The sequence below is a fragment of the Leptonychotes weddellii genome, chromosome 4 (genome assembly GCF_054177405.1).
Source record: "Leptonychotes weddellii isolate Sample4059 chromosome 4, ASM5417740v2, whole genome shotgun sequence".
NCBI classification, from domain to species: domain Eukaryota; kingdom Metazoa; phylum Chordata; class Mammalia; order Carnivora; family Phocidae; genus Leptonychotes; species Leptonychotes weddellii.
In genome coordinates, this window is record NC_138372.1 from 65,403,679 (window position 1) to 65,424,351 (window position 20,673).

Consider the following 20,673-nt stretch of genomic DNA (forward strand, 5'->3'; position numbering starts at 1 on the left):
CTGTTTCTTCACTTGATGCATGCGCATACAACCAATTCCAGAGGCTCTAAATGTTTCTTTAAAAAAATAATCTGTGTCAACTGTACTTCAAAAAAAAAAAATCGAGTGTACAGATTGGGAACTGTAGTTAATAATACTGTATTGTATACTTGATACTGGCTAAAAGGGCTGACCTTGAGTATTTCACTAAAAAATATTATTTATGTAAAAGTAATTGATTACTTAACTAACTTAACTTGATTGTGGGAATCATTTCATTATGTATATATATATCCAATTACCATGCTGTACAGTGCAAATACACTACAATTTTGGTACTTATACCTGAATAAACCTGGAAAAAATGACTCATCAAAAAAAATGTTCATCAGTGTTGCTGGAGAGTCAGTCCACAGATCTCTTCCTGTGATCATGCTAGAAGTGGAACTCTTATTATTGTTATTTACTAGATGAGAACAATGTTCATATAGAGCCTGGGGTGGTGGGGCCCAGAGTGGGAAGGAAATCCCCTGGGAATCAGAACAGCACAAATACCTAATCATAGAACTGCAGGGTGGTAAAGGACATTAGATGTTATCTAGATCAGATTTTACCCCCTACAGCAATCTCCACAACCACTCTTGCTTGTGGTCCTTGAGTCTCCGCTTGAACACCTCCAGGAATGGAGAACTAACCGGATGAGTTCAGACTGAATATTATCCCCATGAACAACATAACCATGTAAAACCAAACACAGCTTTTGCCTAGCGGGATCGGCTGTGTGTACAAACAAAAGGGGAAACAGAGAAAATAGGTTCTGTGGAATCCTAAACAACTTTATGTCACCAGCAGGTCATGAGCATGCTGTAAAAAGGCACTTAGCTGTTTTTGAACACCAGGTGCCCCAGAGATTGCTCTAATTTTAGAATTAACATAGTGCTTACTAAAGAGGTCCAGGACTCATGGGTCTGGAATGTGATGTTCTCTTACCCACTGCAGACTCATGTCCTACTGTTGATTCTGCTCCAATCATTTTCTGATATTCAGAGAGGGAGAACCAGACCATGGAACTGGCATGTGCCTAAGGAGTTAGCCAAGAAATATGATTTAAAGGCCAACCTTGAGAGACAGAGTTGGCGACAGCCACTCTCTGGAGGGCTAAGAGCTCATTTTCATAGTGGCATTGTGATTATCCTCTACCCCCTCCAGCTCCTTTCTCTGCCCTTCTCTGCCAGCTCCATGGCTCAGGAGGTTCCCCTCTGAAGAAGGCATTGCCTGGGCTCCCCCACTAGCCATCTGGCCGTTGTGTTCAGTCAGTGGGGAGCACCAGCAGATCAGAGAGTGGGAAGAGAGAGGCTGAGGTATATTTCCCTGTTCTGGAATCTGGTCTCGGCCTGGAGCTGCGGTCCTTTCTCTGTATCAGATGCAGTAGCATGATTTCCTGTCCTTGTCCTGCTGGGCCTAGGGGTGCGGCTGACAGCTGGTTTTGGGGTATCACCACCCTTGTTTGTACCCTCAACATGCATATCTTTGACACAGACCATCATTAAAATCTCTTTATTTGATCTAAAGCGGGGGGGGGGGGTGAATTCTATTTCCTATCAGATAAACTCCTTGTTACCATCCTTCCATGATAACAATGTTCCTTCAGTCTCTCCCAATTATAATCAAGCCTAGAAAGGAAGCAAGCCCCATGTTGCTGTCCTAGCATTAACTCTAGGGGACCTCATATGCTCACATGGGTCCCACGTAAACAAAACAGATGATTTTGTTAACATCCTGCCCTGGAATTTGAAGCCTCTGTTGGATCCATGAATCTGTTTATTCCACAAGCTCTTTCCAGAGGTAGAAGAGGTAACATTTCTACATAGCTTGACTGTTGCTTAGAATCAGAACTTGTTTGTTTCCTGAACCTTTTCTGCCTCAATATGAAATATGTAGTCTTTGTACCCTTGAGGGATAGTGGGGAATTTCAACACATAGCACATGGTTTCCTAATTTAATTTGAAGCCGTTATCCTCTGAGTTCTGTCCCAAAGTCCTTCCTAGCTAATCAATAAGTTTCCTTGTCCATGAGCAGGAACTTAAAAAATTATTTTTAAAGTTTAACTGTAGGAAAAAGCAAGCTACCTTCTTAGGTTTTTGTTAATTCACTCAAGCTCTTTCTTTGTATTCATAGCCAGATGACTAAACTTTCTATTTATAAATAGAGGGGGCTTCCCAAGACCTAGAGACCAATCATTACTTGTAGGCATTCATGTCACAAGCCAGTCCAAGCTATATTTTACCAAGAGGTTAGCTGGCATACTGGTTTGAATCTTTTATTTATTTATAGTGACAGTAACATATTTGGCTCTTACACATTCTCCTAAAAGCCTGATAACCCCAGTTATCTTGTGCTATAAGTGACCAGCTTTCACGGAGTTAGAAATGAGTGTTTGGAGGGGGAAGGGAGTTGGGGAAAATTCCGACTTACCAACAGTTCCCTAATGCAAGTATGTCTTCGGAACAGCCGTGTCGGCTACCAAGGAAACCTGTGAATTCATCTTGGAAGCTGTCAGGCTAGCTTAGAGGCATCAATGATGAAAATCTTGAGTTATTTCTGGAGTGGTGATTGATGTTTCAAATAGAAGATGACATTTTGATGGGATCCTGACTTGCTGTGATAGGAGTTAATGAGGATAATGATGATAATGATATTTACATTATACCTTTCTTCCAAAGAAGTCTTCAGTCCTTTCATCTCATTCGTGTTGAAAAGGTCCCTTTGGAGTTGGGAGGGAAAGCTGTTATTAATTTGTTTTTCAGGAGAGAGAGAGAGAGAGAGAAAAAAAAAAATATATATATATAGAGAGAGAGATAATTGCCCAGCTTTCAGGCTCCATTTTGGAGATAAGAAGAGATGTTTAAATGACAAAGTAAACTAGGGGAAATTAAACTTAGAGAAACACCAGTCTCAGTTCCCATCATCCTATACAATGCTGCCATATCAAGCTCCAGTAATTTCACTCCCTGACCCCAAAGTCTTCAGGAGATCCTCACAGACTGACGAATTCAGTCCTAATATCCTATCTTAGCAGGCCAGACTGTTGACATCCCAACCTACATCATCTCGCTGTGCTCTTATATTTCCCCATGTGTCAGCCAAACAAACCCACTTGCTTGCCCCTGTCATTTGCTCTGAGCACCCCATTCTCTTTCCAAATGTTCACTGCACATGGCATAGCTTGTTTAATGTCTATCTTCCTCTGTGGATGTAAATTCCAGGAAAGCAGGTCCTGTCACCATTGTACCCCCAGAGTCTAGTAGCATTAACTGGTCCATGATGGACACTTCTGAAGTGTTCGCTATGCTCTACCACCTTCATGCCTGTGCTCATGCTGTTTCCTCCGCCTCAAAGGCCTGACCTCCTATCTTGGCCTACTGAAGCCAGGGCTGTTCTTCCAAGGCGATCAAGCCCAAGTTCCTCCATCAGGTTTCCCCTTCTTGGGAACCACCACAGTGCTGTTCTTTTAAGTTCTTACCTTACCTTCTCTTGTGTTGTAATCATTTGTAATCTTGTGTAGTCTTCCTTCCAAGCCCCTCCCAGACTGCCAGCTCTGGAAAGACAGGAGCAGTACCCTAGAGCCTGTTAAACATGTGCTCACCTGTCTAAAACTATTGTTGACCAGCATTATTCATTCAGCAAAAGTCCCATTTCCAGAATCTGCAGTTTGTCACGAGAGGGGATTTTTCTCCTTCTTACCTTCCGCCATCCTTCTGGAAGGCTGGGAGAAAGATCAGTCAGGGAAACCCTGCCAACTCTTCCTTCAAAAAGTGTCTCCATTCTCTTCTGTGAGGAGTAAATACTCTGGCACTTAGGTGGAGGGTTCCATTGCCTAACGGGGCCCAGGGCAGGTGTGCAGGGGTGGTAGTTGGCTTTTTTTTTTTTTTTTTTTTAGCTTCTGTGCCCTTTTCAGTGCTGGCTTGAATAAGGGAGAACTAATTAATGCAACATCAACTGAGAAGGTATGAATAGATCAACGACCTCTTTAAGGAATTTTAATAGTAGTCTGTGCTTCTAGTGAGCATTTGCACGTACCATTCAGTTTCCATAAGAAGACACCAGATTGAACTAACTCTGGGTATGTGTGAAGCCTCATAATCAGCACATTTTTGACAGTTTGAAGACCCCAGGCTACTAGCAACATGGGCATACTGAACATCTGTGATATAACACTCCATATAAATTAGAAAGAGCTGCTTCGACAACCGTATCATGGAATATTCAGGGTTGTTAAAATTGATGATGTAGATCTCTATTTATTGACATGGAGAGATGCCTGCAATCTATTGCTAAGTAAAGGAAGCAAGCTATAGAACAGCATGATGATGTAAAATTATTCCACATTTATATCTGTATCTACTCATAGATGGGTGGATAGTCTTCAAAATGTTAACAATGGCATCTCTTTGTGATGAAATTTGGGGTAATTTTTTTTCTTTACTTTTGTTTTTATAGTTGCTTCTGTATTATTTGAATTTTATTTTTATGGTGAGCAATTATTTTTACAATCAGAAAAGGAAAACAATAAAGCTGCTTTCAGCCAAAAAAAAATGGTTGGAAATAAAAAAAGACTCATTAAAAAAATCTTCAAATGTCCTAACAGATGCTTACTGTAAAACAAACAAACAAAAACCACAACCAAACTCTTGCATGAATGAGAGAAAACCTGTTCCACTGCTTCCACGACTGAGCCATATAATGTGCTGACCACAGTTAGGAGCAAAAGGGAAAAAAGAAGCCTCCAAGGAGGAGCACAGGTGAAATCAAGACCTCTTGACCTCGCATGGGTGTCATGCACGCTTTTTAAGTGCTTGCAGTATGAAGCATCACTTCAGGTATCATTTTAATCCAAGCTTTTGATGGCAGTTGATTTACAGGCACAGTATTTCTAATTATGGGACAACAGAGAAAACTTCCCATCTCTGACAGCAAAGCAATGGTGACTGCATTTCCTACAGCAGTTTCTGTTGCAAAAAAAGAGACATGTGCTGTTGGTCATAGTATAATTCACACTTTATTCCATCATGATTGGTATACTTGTAGCATCAGGACAGCAAGAGACTAAAATCAGTGCAGAACTTCTCTGGACTAGAGGGCCGTGAAAGGCAAGACTGGTTTTGGTACACAGAGTGGATAACCGTACATTGGCTGCAATGTGATGATCAGTAAAACAAAATGCACAAGTCTAACACCATGTTGAGACCAAGGCTAAGTTCTGTAGAATGTTAAAGAGTAAATAATTATGAATTTTAACATGCAACTCTATATAAGTCACATTATTCATCTATAGACTATTTCCCCTTTAGAGATGAAGAGATAGCCTTAGTAATCTGTTCACAGTAGCTTAAAGAGCAATCAATACACATTATAGATCTGCCTGCTGATTTCTATAGCAATCCATTATAGTTGAAGAGATAATGCTAAATAATGTACTTTCTCTATATTGCCCCTGTTAGATTGAATCTTACTACCCCAGTAATTCAGACTCAACTTTTCCTTACTTTAATACCATTCCTAATGTCTTTATAATGTCAAAGAGCAGCTTGTGTTAGTTTATTTATCCTTATAAATCATAATGGACTCGAGGGGAACCTATGTAACGGGTCATCGTTCCTCTGCAAAGATAACGTTATGCTGATGAGAACATCAAAAAATACTACTACTATGCTGCAGATATTTTGGCTTTTCACACTGTCATATCACAGGGAGTACAAAGAAGACAGTCTTAGTGACATAGCAGACAAAACAATTCTGTGGAAGAGGCACATAGATTCTAAGTGATTTCTTGAGACAGAGGAGCAAAGAGGGAAGGAAGCAAAGGAAAGAAAAAGTGAAAAAGAGCCTTCTATAGGACAAATTGTTCAAAAGAAAAATCGATTCACTTGCAATTGACTAAATACAGTTCTTCAATTTGGGATGATAGAAGTAAATATATTGAAAATTATATGCCACTTAGCTTTAATAGTAATCCTAAGGTGGCTGACTGCGTTAACTTTCCCGAGGTTGTTTTTGAGATGTTGGACTCTCCCAGGGAGAAGTTCTGCTTTTGCCAGCACAGGGCCAGATTTAACCCAAAAGGGCAACCATAATCGTAGAGGACAATTTTTCCTTATTGACTAGACCATGTGAGTAACAATCGTTTTCTCTCTGGTAAAAACACACTCTTCACCCATGATGAGACACTTCGAAATAAGACAGTGACCAAGATATGGTTCATTCATAGGATGCTGTAACTAAGATATCTGCATTTTGCAGTTAAGCAAAAAGGAGGAGCAGGAATTTCTTCAAATTCTGGCATAAAATCATCAAATAAATGAAAAAGATAGGTGGTGGCTAAGGATGTCTTGGTTTTCTCAGAGGTTTATCACTTCCATTTGCTAAGGAGAGATATGAATGGAGGGAATTCTATCTTGGTCACCAAACATAAGAAATGTTTGGTTAGAAATACATAGGTAAGGGGCGCCTGGGTGGCTCAGTCAGTTAAGTGTCTGACTCTTGATTTCGGCTCAGGTCATGATCTCAGGGTCATGACATCAAGCCCCAGGTCAGGCTCCACACTCAGCGGGGAGTCTGCTTGAGATTCTCTCTCTACCCCTCCCCCACCCACACCCATGCACTCTCTCTCAGATAAATAAATCTTCAAAAAAAAAAGAAAAAAAGAAAAAAAGAAACACACAGGTAAGCAGAGCAAGCCTTGAAGTCATATTCCTTAATCTCCCTGATTGTTAATCTTGAACAACAAGCTACAGGCAATACAGGAAAGGTGGAGATGACTAGGAAGTTTGATAACATGCCTGAATCAGTCACCATTCCTTGGAAAGTACCATTTCCCTGGCCTGCTAAAAGGCTGATTCTTCCAGGTTTAAGTAAAAGACAATGATCTCTCCCTTCACTGTGGCATTGTTCGTTGTAAGAGACTAGCATCAGTGTCAGGTTGTGTAATTTAAAAGCTAGAGAGGAAAGAAATTTTAATTGAATTCCACAGTATATATTCATAGATATTTTAAAGTGGAATTGTCCTTTGTCTGCGGTTTCAAGCACCAAGCTGATCACTTCCTGAACATGCTTCATCTGGCTCTCACTAGACCATCAATAATCATTTGTAGATGCACTGTGTCTTTTGAAAGAAGTAACTTTGCTAGACCAGGATAATTGCAGGGGGTAGAAGGCTGGAAGTAGGGTGAGTCACGATGAGTGGGGGTGGGAAGAGAAATGAGCTGAAGGAAAAAATAAGACTATTTCCCAAGGTCTATAAATGGTCAGTAATAAAGCAAAAATTCATGGAATGTGACTTAAAGACTTTCTGAGATGTACCCATGGGGTGTTTCCAAGCTTCTTGATCTATGATCTCTAGTAACCCTCTGGAGCTGAATTTACCTTCCTAGGTGTGGTACCCTACTTCTTCTGGAATTTAGATCTCTGGGACAAACCCCATCAGGATATGCCTCTGCCTGGTTAACTCTCCCCCAAATAGCCGTTCTGATTTTGGTCACACTTCTGTTGAGGGACCCGTTTGCCCTTCCTGGGGAGAGTGAGGGTGGTGGCTGAAGACGTAGCCATGGGCCAGAGGAGGCTAATGTGGCAGACAGGAGGGACCTGCAGGAAGGTATCCAGAAGGCAAGACTGTGGATTTTACCCAAGGTAATAGAAGTGAGAAAGGCAAAAGAAAGTAACTGGCAACGAAATTTCCAGAGTTCAGATGAAAAAAAGGAAGGAAAAGGAGGGAAGCCAGGGACCAGGGAATTTCACAGGAACCAAAGATGATTACCGATACAGAGAGGAAAAAAACAAACCAAAAAAACAACCCTGGCCTATCTGACTGATCAAGAAGACATTCTTTAGCATATATTGGCAACTAAGCAGCATATATATATTCACACTGATAATACAAACACTGAAATGAGTGTTTCTTTACTATTATTAATCACAGTTCAATAATTCATTAGCTCTATATTTTCTAGATTGCTTAATTCATTTAGCAAAACCCACAGTTTAGGTACCACCGCAAGGCGAGGAAGGGGAGGGTGCAGAGCGAAGCAAACTTAGGAGACTTTCGTAAACCAGTGCTAACAGCATAGTGGCGCAGGAGATTGTCAATGAACACGACAGGAGCAGGACAGTCATCGGCCTTGTGAGTGCGGTATTGCCAACTATGGGGCGGGGGGTGGGGGGGGTGGGGGGGGACTTCGACTCAGGAGTCTACCTTCTTGTTAATTAAAATCGAGCTGCATGTGAGCAGCCCGTCCACCTTTTCCAGTTCAGAATGGCTCACGGGGATCAGCATATGGTCCTTCAGCTTTTCATAAACCTGCAGCAGGAATCAAGGAAAGGTAAAGCAGAAGGATTATGTTTCCGCCTCTGTCTCATCCCTGCCGCTCCCCCCCACCTCCTCGCCTAGTGTGAAAATGCATTTGGCTTTCGAGTTCAGGCTTCTCAGCTGTTGAACCCCAAGACGTGCATGCAGTCTAGAGACCACACGTGCCCCCAGCCATACCAACGGAGCAGGCGGCACTGGTTAACCACGAGCTCTATGCTTTAACCTCAAAGCCAGAGATGTGTCAAAAATGTGGTTGTCACGAGAGATGACTTCACTCTGCCGTTGTCACAGGAACGTTGAGTGATATGGGAGAGCTAGTGGTGGTGTTTTCAGTCTGAGAATCCTTCCTCACCACACTTTAAAACCCCCTCAACTGTACTGTAAGGTCTCTTTCCTTCCAACACCACTGGAAGAACTTGACAAAACAGACTTTAAGTGAATCATTTCAGGTCAAACTGCTTTTAAATTACAGGTGTGAATTTTACAGCATCTTTTGACACTAATAGAAAGCATGTGTCCAAACTTCGAATTAACAGGCCACAGATGTTTCTCTGATGATCAAATAAAGCACATTTTTTTAAAAATACAAAATCACTTGAAACACACTGTCTAAAAAACAATCTACCATGCTTCTTTAGGAAGCACTTTGTTCCTTAAAATTCACTACAGTGGCTAATTAAGAGTGCTGGAGCCAGAGTTGGGCTCCAAACCTAGTTCTGTCAACTCACCACCTAAAATGTGACTTCAGCCAAGTGCCAGATGCCCTCTTAGCCTTGGATTACTATTCGGTAAAATTAGAGTTAACAAGAGCGCCCCCACAGGGCTGCTGTGGGGTATAACTAAGATAATGCACACACTGGGCTTGGTCCAGTGCCTGGCGCAGGGGAAGTCTCGGTGAACGTGGATGTTATCATCGTTACTGTGGATAGACACAGGGCTGAATCCAAAGCAGTTAATCATCATCTGGTCGTCAGATGATCAGTGTGGCTGGAGAAGGATGAACGGTCCAGAGCTGTGTTTCTCCAAGTGAGTTCTGTGACCCGGGTGCTTGTTGAAATTGCAGATTCTAGGGTGGGGGTCTAGGAAGCTGCATTTTTAACAATCCTAATGCACAATAACGTATGAGACCCTCTATTCATCTGAGAGCTGGTTAAGCCCCATTCTGGGGTCAGGGGTCCTCTATTTTCCTCAGGTTCACACTTTCAGCCATGGAAACAGAGAAATCATCTAAGTATCTCCCCACCCTTTTCTTTTTATCTGCTAAGAAGATGACTGATTCAGAAGATAAGCATAGTGCTTACACAATATCACATATCTGAAAGGTGGCCAAAATATTTTCTAAAATTTTTAAAAATAAAAATTTTTAAGATACATAAATAAAAAAATCAGTGGCAATTAAAGGCTCTTCTGTAATGCTGAGTGTAAGCATATGATTCCTCTGGGCAGAGATGAAGATGCTGAAACAGATATGGACACTTGGAGGGTCTATGGATGAGCGCTGCTATGTCTGCGTGTGCAGAAGAGACTGGCAGAGTGCCCGGAAGGACAAGGAACATCTTCTTAGACCAGGAAAGAGTTCCGTATCTGGGGACAATTCCTGTGTTGGGGCACAAATGCAGAAGGTCTTAGAGGGACAGGTGCCTGATGGCAAGTATATCATCTTTTTTGCTCTTTCTGATCCTTCACTACCTGGGATGCACAGCCAAAAGCCCCCTTTTTGCAGCCCTGACAATGAGCACCCACCTCTTTGTGTCATTCACACTTCTCTGTCGTTAAAAAACAAATGCCTTTCTGACGAAGGGCAGCTCAGATTCGTCAGAAAACAATGACACAGTTGACCATCTAATTGTAGGTCTCTATGCCTAGTGAGTATCTAAGTGTGGGGAGATACATGTAATCAGAACTGCAGCATAGACTTGGGAGATCTAAGTACTTATTTGAAAAGTTTTGAATACCAGGCATGATCACCTCAATTATTGTGCATGCATTCGTGATCAGTGACATGAATGAGAAGAGTGAGTTAAATTAACTTTCCTTGTGCCCTAAAATTATAGTATCCTCTCTGCTTTCATAATGATTTGACCTGTATAGAGGAAAAGGAAGTCCCTGTTATTTGTCAGTCCATCATGAAAAAAATCCCCAGGCAGGAAGACTGTCACGGAGAGGACTACGCAGCTGCAGTGGCCAGGAAGGATGTTTTTTTACCTTTGCACTTTCTGGATATTCTTCTGGGGTGCGGTGTAGTAAGACGTGGCCTTTGCTGGGGATATTTAGGTATATACAGTTGGCGGCCACATCATCAGGCACAGTGAGTTTGTCATAGCGGTGGTCACTCATCTGTTGCATGATCTATACAGAGAAACAAAGCAGGCTTAAGCAGAGCATTTCCCCACACTTTCAAACAGAAGGAAGGCAGCGTGTGGGTATAAGCTTGCAATGGATGCCTAAGAATGTTCCTGTGAAGTTCCTGCCTATTTCCTCTAGTCATTTAGACTCCCAAGAGGAAAACTCCATGAAGCTAGGATTCTTTGGAAGAACTGCAAATGTTCTTCTTGTTTTTTTTTAAAGTGTGTGTTTGTCTGTAAATTTATTTTATTTTTTTAAAGATTTTATTTATTTTTTGACAGAGAGAGACACAGCGAGAGAGGGACCACAAGCAGGGGGAGTGGGAGAGGGAGAAGCAGGCTTCCCGCTGAGCAGGGAGCCCAATGCAGGGCTCGATCCCAGGACCCTGGGATCATGACCTGAGCCGAAGGCAGATGCTTAACGACTGAGCCACCCACGTGCCCTGTCTGTAAATTTAAAAAGGTTTTAAAACTGTCTATAGTTTTTCTAGTTTTTGTTCATAAGACCTCTCAGTGAGACATGAAATGGACATATACAAAAGGCCCAGCTGGGGTTTTGATGACATCCTTGGCTGAGTAAGCAGGACTGCCCTGGTCTACAGGAAAAAGGGAATATAGTGGTAATCATTCTGGTCAATAATCTGATTTAGCAATAACCACACACACACACACACACAATTTCCTCTTGTAGATACACTTAAATTGAATTAGCCTGTCTGTTGGCAGGTGATGCCCTTAATACAATAAGCATAAAAATCACTTGAGGAGAATGTTAAACTCATATTCCTAGGCCTCAACCCCAAGGATTCTGATCAGGCAGATCTGAAGTGAGGCATAGAAATTTGTATTCTAAAGCTCTCCAGGTATTTCTGAGGCAGATGGTCCCAGACCACACTTGGTTAAAAAAAAAAAAACAAAAAAATTGGGGCACCTGGGTGGCTCAGTCATTAAGCGTCTGCCTTCAGCTCGGGTCATGATCCCAGGGTCCTGGGATCGAGCCCTGCATCGGGCTCCCTGCTTAGCAGGAAGCCTGTTTCTCTCTCTCCCACTCCCCCTGCTTGTGTTCCCTCTCTTGCTGTCTCTCTCTCTAGCTCTGTCAAATAAATAAAAATTAAAAAAAAAACCCACCTAATTTAACAGGTCTATTCATCAAATGATGGGTTTATTAATGCCTTCATATATAATAACTTAAAAAAAACCCCGAAGTGAATTCTGTACAAAATTTTAAAAAACTGACACCTTATCCTTATCTCCTCAACACAATCAAAACAAAACCCCCCAAATCAACCATCCATCCCTCACTATAAAAATATCCAAACGCCAAAAACAGACAAACAAACAAACAAAAGCCCAAATATATTTTGGGCTTAGTTATGTAGACTCTTTCCATTCTTTATCAATATCCATACATTTTAAGGAATTTGCTGAAATGCCATGCCATAAAGTCATAACAAGATCTTTTCCATAATCTGGTTTGAATCTACCTTTCCAACCAGGTCTCCCTGTACTCTTCAGTATCTGTATGGAAATGTGCTTTATATTACTAAACCTCAGAAATAGGTAGGCTTGCCCACTCAGTGGTGGCAGCACTGGACAGTAAGATTCCCAGTATAGAAGAGTGCAAGAGACTGTATGCTCCTGTAGAAAATTCATTCCAAAGAGAACATGGAGAGTGGCATAGAGTGAGCTCTTTCTGACTCACCAGTCAAGTAAACCATTCACTTCTCCTCCAGTCAAGTAATCGATTCACTTCTCCTCATGTGGACTATGTAAAAGCCCGGAGAGGGCAGGAGTAATCTGATAATGGAATATCCTTCGCACAGAAAGAAACATCAGGCATGGGGATGAACTTAAACACTGTACCAAAGGCTGAGAGACACAAAGATGAGCGGGACACAGATCCAGTTTTTGAGGAGGTTACAGCCTAATGGAGGAGACTGGCAAACAATTATACAATAAGAAGAAACAGGGCACCGTGGGAAACATTTAAAATTTATTATCTAATCTCAAAATTCCCATTTTACAGATCTCTGAGAGAGATCAAATAACTTACTTGCTCAAAGTCATATAGGTAGATTTAAAACCATATCTGGACAACTCAAAACCTTCTTTTTTAATCATCTTACTTTGCCCTCTTTCTTGACCTCCAGAGCTGCGGCAGATCTTGCTCTCCTATAAACTACTATAACATCTACTTTTTTGCACTCATTTGGTACTTATAATTTATTCTCTTGTGGTATCATTCCCTCTTCTTTCATATGTAATCCTATTATGACATGCTACATTTTGGTGTAGCTACAGGACTTGGCTGGACATCTGTCTTGTACTTCTTAAATTGTTCCCTAAAGGGATAGGCCCGTAGAGGGTATCACCTGCAATGGTGGTTCTTCTTTAGAGCCCTGATGGAGAAACCTTAGATCTACTTGAATATGTGGACATTTAAGAAGTGAAAGACATTCCTAAAGAGTAGCTGCTCTAAGAAAATTAAAAACACATTCAACTTAGCCCTCTTTATAAAATGGATATGCCCAGAAATACTATGTAGAGGCTTACGAGAAAAAAAAATCCATATCCAAGTAGCTTTCTTCTATTATGAATTGCTGTATAAATACATCTTATGCAGACTTTCTTTTTGGCTGCTTTTAAAACATATTAATAGTAGCTTCCATTGTGTGGAAGGGGGCACATTAGACCATTAACTCTGGAGTAAGACCTGGGTTTGAGTCACAGCTCTAGCCTTTATTAGTTATGTAAATTTAAGCTTTTTTTTTTTTTTTTTGACTTCTTGGTTTTCTCACTATAAAACTGGGATAATAATAGTCTTTCATAGACTTATTGTGAAAGTTAAATGAAGATAATATATATAATAAGACACAGAAATACACCCTTAATAAGCTATTAGTATTTTATGGCAGCATGACCAGACAAATAAGGGTTTCTATCTGCAATCAGAAAGAGCTAGGTCTGAAACCTTGCTCTGCTATACACTGTGTGACCTTGAGCAAGCTCTCCAAGCCTCAATTTCCTCAGCTATAGAATGGGATGACAGTGTCATACCTATTTCTCATAGAGTAACTCTGAAGATTATTTTATTTTATTTTTTAAAGTAGGCTCCATGCCCAGCATGGAGCCCAAAGCGGGGCTTGAACTCACGACCCTGAGATCAAGACCTGAGCTGAATTCAAGAGTCAGACGTTTAACCGACTGAACCACCCAGGTGCCCGTGAAGATAATTTAAAAAAAAAAAGCAAAACAGATTATGTCTGTGCAGTGCTTAGCACAAGTTCCTAGTACCTATTAAATATGTAATAAATGTGCACCCTTCCCTCTTTGTTTCTTGCAAATCATTTGGCATCTAGCAGGTAATTAAAATATGCTTGCAACTAATTGATTCATTTCTTCACTCCTTTCTTCTTCTTTTTTTAAAAGATTTTATTTATTTGAGAGAAAGAGCATGAGCAGGGGGAGGAGCAAAGGGAGAGGGAGAAGCAGACTGTGTGCTGAGCAGGGAGCCCGATGCGGAGCTCCATCCCAGGACCCTTGGATCATGACCTGAGCCAAAAGCAGACACTTAACTGACTGAGCCACCCAGGCACCCCTTTTTCACTCCTTTCAAAGGATATAGCAAACATCAAGAGTACACTGAGATGTTCACAATTTATATATGTGAACAACTGCATATATAAAAACATGGTATGGTCTTCATCCGGAAAAAGAAATACAATTCATTAATTAATATGAATGGGGCTAAATCAGTGAGGCCAATGTTTGGCTTTTTCCTTATGCTGTACAATAGGACACTACACTCTGTGGTTCTCACCCAAATGATTTTGGATGTAACATAATAGGGGGTGGTGGACCTGGGGCAAACTAGACAGTTTGTAGCACCTGAAAGCATTAAAACAAAGAAAGAAAAGAAAAAAGTTTGTGTATATCGAACTGAACATACATATGTCTCTGTCAGTTTGTGAACTGTGATTTAGTAAAATGGTCCAGAAGCCCAATGAGCAGATGGATTTCTTCAAGATATAAGTGGAACTGTCTCTAAATGCAACATGCATGTAAGGATTTATGAAACTTTTCAGCAATCACTCTTGGTCAGTCTGGCCAGCATGTTTCTTTCTGGGTGCATGGAATAGGATTCCAATATGTCTGAATCTCTACTTATTATGTGTTACTGAAGGTGGGCCAAGATGGCTAGTCTGCTCATTTACAGTTAGAACTGACTGTCATCCTTCATGTGGATTAGATTGGGTTTACCCGAGAAATTCAAGATTTCTTCCCGACCACCAGGAGACAGTTCCCTGGGCCAGGGGCTTACTAAGTAGGACCTCGGTAGGCTTACTAAGTAGGACAAAGATCCTTAAAACATGGTATGTACAGCCATTCTTACCTGGTCAAGCTTAGACACAAAGAAAACAAAACCCAGAAAACTGAATTTTTCCATTGACCTAATTTTCTAAGCCACTGGGAGAATTGTGGGCAGCATATTTTGGTCCATCACATTCAGACTAGTTGCTCCCACCATTCATAAGCACTAGATAATTGCCAGTTGGTTTTCCAGTTTAATTCATGGTCTACAGATGATTCACTACATTCTTTATCCAAAGATAAATCACCTATCACTCCTAATGTAAGATGAGTTGAAAGAGAAAGAAGCACGGCAAGATCACATCTATGGGCCGGACTATACCTTCAGTGGTCCCATGAGCAGCCTGGCAATTTCCCTACCTCTCAGTCTGACTCATGCATGTCCGGTAGTGACTAAGGAGCAGAAACATGGAATGTTGTACATTCCAGAGGAAGTATTATCAAGGAGCGTTATCAGTGCTTCTTGTTTATTAGTGAGGGAACAAATTAAAATCTCCAAGGTTGTCCTACTTCGGCAAGTGCCCAGTTCTTCTGAGTAATGGAGACTGTGTATTTCCGTTCTTGGGGTGCTTTATTTACTTGGGCTCCCTCCCTTCCATCCCCCACCCTCAGCTCCTTCAGTGAAAAATCCTGCCCCTTTGCTTCCTCTGTGTTTTTCCTGTTCTTCAGTTAATGACATTTATTTGAAATTGTAATCATTGCTTTTCCTCACTCATTGGTATTTCTCTCTTTTCCGGATCTGATATTTATAATTTATAGCTTCTGGTGGGAGTATTCTTAAAATTACTAATGTCAGAGCTAGTACCAACCTAGCACTGTTTGAGGATACTTACATTTTTTTTCATTGTTAACAGGAAAGGAATTATCATACCCTTGGCGGGGAAATAATTCAACATTGAGACTAGATAAAGTAATTCACCGATAAATTCTACTGAGAGTTATTCTTAAAATAAATGTCTTAACAAAGCCACCTTAGGAGATGTCTTTGAATCAATTTATCAAGGCCCCATGGTTATCATTTTAAGACAGGTTAAAAAATGTGCCCAGAGAAATGACTTTTAATAATAGAACAGGCCCCATTTGGAGCAGTGAGGGGTTCTGTGTAACTGTGGAAAGGAGAAAATACAAAAGCTATGTCAGGCGTAGTCTTTCTAAATGAAAAGGATTTAGGAAGTGGTAACTATAAGTAATAAACAAAAAATATATTGTTTTTTCTTGAAAAAGCCAAAGGTGCTTATTCTAAACACAAAGAGTTTCTGTGTTCTCCAACAAAGAACAGGTTTCTCTTTTCCTGTGAGAGTGATCATTTTCCTTTCTTGTATATGTTGCTATTGTCTAAATAAGACAGCTTGCCATTTATTTATAGCTGGGTTCAGGAAATACATGGATATCCACAAGGCAGAGTGCTCACCATTCGGAGAGGAACACATAGAAAAAATTCAGAAGACTGTATCTCTAACATCTTTCCTCTGTTGTTGGAACCGACGACGTGAGGATGTGCTCATGGGCCTGCCTGGCAGGGCATTGCCTCAAAGAGCTGAGGCTCCTGAGGACAAAGATGCAGCCACAGTGAGGGGAGGAGGAGGTTTTGTTTGCTCTTTGTGGATGCACAGAAGCCTTTGTTAAAAGATGAGCATCATTTCAAGTATCTTGAGAATGTGGCTGTTGGCTGTTCAGTTCTATGTGCCAGCATTTTTTCCTAAAAAAGGGTGGAGGTGGTGTATTGCTCCAGAGCTCTGTGTAAAGTGTTCCTTTAACCCCAGGGGATCAAATTCCTGCTTCTCACTGTGCCCCAAGTCTGAATGGAAAGGAGAAAGCACCTGAACTCTCTATGGACACTCTAAATTCCTGAGAGGCCCTAGACTCCGGATAATATGCATGAGTTCAACACAGCTTTAGAGAAAGATCTGAGAAGTCAAGTCCTTGCTTTAAATGCCATTTCTGACTTGTGCCATTTCCCAAAGGAATTATTCCACTTTATGTAAAACAAAGTATTATTGGGATTGGACATAACTAGTGTTTGGTTCAATCCAACAGTTCTCTATGGAGGGCCCCCCTGGGGCTAGGCACGATGACAGCGAGAGGTGGGAAAGAGAAAGAAACCCAAAGATAATTTAGTTGCAAGCTCTTCCTTTAGGAGATGACAATCTATAATTTAAGGCAGGACAGGCACACAAAGGGGATGCTAGCAGTAAAAAGAAAGTCAACCTCACTTCCATTACAGGCACCCCCTTAATGAAGAAGGCACACAGCAGAGTGGAAATGGCTCTGAGAACCATGTTGGCCCAATCATCGTGGTCTGTTACACAGCTGCTGGTTTGGAGGAATCTGCCTTGCTCCCCAGAGTGGAGCTGTCACAAAATAGAGTGGGAAACGTCTGGCTTTCAGCCCAAGAGAATTTGCATGGCTAGTTGCATTAACAACCAAGCATTTCCGGCAGTTCCCAGCATTTCTGGGAATTTTCTCATTCAAAGGGCTGGAAGGCAGTTACATTCTCCCACTTGTTACTCATGGTTTCTTTGTATTACATCAATTATTAAAAAACAAAAATTCTTGGGCTATGTTGTTTCACAGAACAGTTTAGGACTTTTATGGGTCAAATACTGAAAGGTGCATAGAAGGTATTTAGAGATGGTTGGGAAATATTCAGAGCATGTTTGGCTCTCTCATAATTGATCACTTATGAAATATACATATGTACCCATGTCAGCATATCAAAACAGCCAATATTAAAAGGGACAGATTATAGATTCTATTGAGATATATGATATGTGATTCTCAAGCACACTTTTTGTTGCTACTGTATATCTAAAATTACTCATTCATTTATTTATCTGTCCATCAAGAGTTTATTGAGAGCTGACAATTTACCAGGCATTAAGCCCAGACCGTCCTTTTAAGGCTGAGTCAATACAGCTATGGATAATATTCTAGAACTACTGTGTTTTCATTTTTTATGGATCTTTCCATGGATCGCCTCAAAATGAACAGAACCTGAGAGAAGTTGTCTGTTAAACATCCTCTCTGAATTGATGGGCTATACAGATCCTAAGAATGAAGTAACATGGTTCCTTTTAGTTAAATCTGGGCCAACTTTCAATGCCAAATATTCCCTTCAAAGCTAACTGCCATTTCCTCCACAAATTCTCTCTCATATTTGGAGTTGCTGCTTTTGTTCAGATCATAAAGCCCACCTGAATATGGGGACGAAAGACTTCTGTCCTTCAAACTACAACCACAAAGCACATGAACCATTTCTGGAAGGGATCCTCTAAAAAAAAAAAAGTTTCTGTGGAAGGCTGGGAAAAACTCTCACCCTCTCACTAGAGGACCACTCTGAGCTCTGTGGAGGGCTGGGGAGCAGGGCGTAGGCAGGAGGAACAAGGGAGACTCTCTGGGTGAGTCATACTCTTCATTTTCTAATTTCAGGGGTGTAGAGGAAAGAAATTCAGACCAAAGCACCCCTTCCAAAATGCAAAATCTGGGATCCTACTTCCCTTCTAACCCCTGCCCATGCATTCTCTAAGACTAGCTCTGTGGCAGAAACAGATCTCCCACAGTCTTGTTTATATATTTTGTATGCAAGATATATATCTAGTTGCCTACTTAGATATTGAAGTCATGCCCTGGCTATGCTTCCCCAGATACCTGCACCCTAATCCCACCTTCAAAAATTAATTCCCTTGGGTACTGGGGGCTTGGGGATCTTCTAGGTTCCCTGTGTCATTTGATAGCAAGAAACAACTGGAGCTTTTATTGAGCTATCTTCTATTTATTGCATTCATTTCTCACACTTACTCATTTTTACAAATGAGAAAACCAAAGTTCAGAGAAATTTAGTAATTTGTCCAAGGTCACATGTTAAGACAGTAAACCCAGGATTCAAGTTCAGGTACATCAACCTCCAAATGCCTATTTTTTTCCTGTCACACCAACTACCACCTCTGCAATATCCCTTGAAAGACTAGACTCTGAGCTCACTAACTTGCAGCCTTTGGGCTGATTTTTCCTGTAGATACAACTTATTTGACATGCATATATATTTATTTTTTTAAAGATTTTATTTATTTATTCGAGAGAGAGAGGGCATGAGCAGGGGGAGAGGTGTAGAGGGAGAGGGAGAAGCAGACTCCCTGCTTAGCAGAGAGCCCGATGTGGGGCTCGAACCCAGGACTCTGGGATCACGACCTGAGCTGAAGGCAGACGCTTAACAGACTGAGCCAGCCAGGTGGCTGACATGCATATATTTTTAAAAGTTTGCCTTTAAATGCTTTTAGATGGAGAAGAAGAGGAGCAGGCTCCAGAGTGAGAGAGGAGAAATGGCCAAACACACACACTTTGCAATGATGTCCAGGATCAGTCCTGTTCAGTCTGACCCTACCATTGGTGGATTAGTGATTATTTTCTGTATGAGCAAATATTCCTTGGCTATCTCATCAGTAGGGCATGCATTTACATTTTCTTTTACGATAACTGTGATTGCTTTGCTTTAGAGTCATTCAAAATCTTCTGCCCAGCCTACTTGGCCATTGCGAAAGGGTTGACTTGGGGTTAGAGAAGAATCTGTCCTCATGAGGGGCGCCTGGGTGGCTCAGTCGGTTAAGCGTCTGCCTTCGGCTCAGGTCATGATCCCGGGGTCCTGGGATCGAGCCCCGCATCGGGCTCCTTGCTCTGCGGGAAGCCTGCTTCTCCCTCTCCCTCTGCTGTTCCCCCTGCTTGTGTTCCCTCTCTCTCTCTCTGTGTCAAATAAATAAATAAAATCTTTAAAAATAAAAAAATAAAAAAAAAAAAGAATCTGTCCTCATGAAAGAGAGCACTTTCCCTCACCCCCCGGAACGAGATGAAGAAAATCACTGGGGCCTCCAATTACATCTTAGCCTAGGTGTTAAGAAAAAAAAAATCTTTAATGTATGTTCAGTACTCTGAGGTTTTTAGCTCCAGGCAGTAGTGTGCTGGTAAATGTAGGGGAAAATATATGCATAATATACCCACATAAATTTATTACAAACTTTACTTATATGAAGGATGGGTAGCACACAGTTTATAAATAATAATAAAATGGTCAGTACTCTTGAATGTAAATTTCATATTGCCAACCGATTCTCACAACAGAATGCTTCTGTGGATTTTTGTTGAGCAGGAAGCCTGACGTGGGGCTCGATCCCAAGACCCTGGGGTCATGACCTGAGCTGAAGGCAGTCAATATAGCAATTGACTGAGCCACCCAGGCACCCCAAAATACCTGGAAATTTAACAATCAGCCCTCGTAAGCTGGTAGGAGCTGACTCCAGCAAACCACAGTCCTACACAGGAGACTTCATGATTTTATAAGACTTAGTTCCCAGATGTTAGTGTAAGTTCGCTCTTCACAGAAAGTTACTTTAACTAGCCCTACAGCCTCTTAGTTAATGCCATGGATAACTTTAGCTTAAAAATTTGGCTCATGTAACTTTTGTGTCCTCATGGGCAAATAATAACTGGGGATTAACCTTCAATGGTTTTATGAAACCCATGGACTCTTGGAAGGAAGGGTGGCAAACTGGGTTTGCTAAATAGGAGCTTAACTTCATTGATGCTATCAAACACACAAAAGAAGGTGAAAAGGGTTTCCCTTTT

General features: G+C 41.2%; 1 protein-coding gene across 4 annotated transcripts in view; it reads right to left on the reverse strand.

The window, feature by feature from the left end:
• Positions 1 to 5,019: 5,019 nt before the first annotated feature.
• Positions 5,020 to 20,673, reverse strand: part of DDAH1 (dimethylarginine dimethylaminohydrolase 1) — a 123,060-nt gene continuing 107,406 nt past the window's right edge. For all 4 annotated transcript variants that reach the window (XM_081818695.1, XM_081818692.1, XM_081818694.1 and 1 more), the window contains 2 exons: positions 10,547 to 10,690; positions 5,020 to 8,332 (listed from right to left, as the gene is read on the reverse strand). In XM_081818695.1, coding sequence (XP_081674821.1) covers positions 8,216 to 8,332; positions 10,547 to 10,690 — 261 coding nt within the window. In that variant the 3' untranslated portion in view covers positions 5,020 to 8,215. The remainder of the gene's footprint in view (positions 8,333 to 10,546; positions 10,691 to 20,673) is intronic.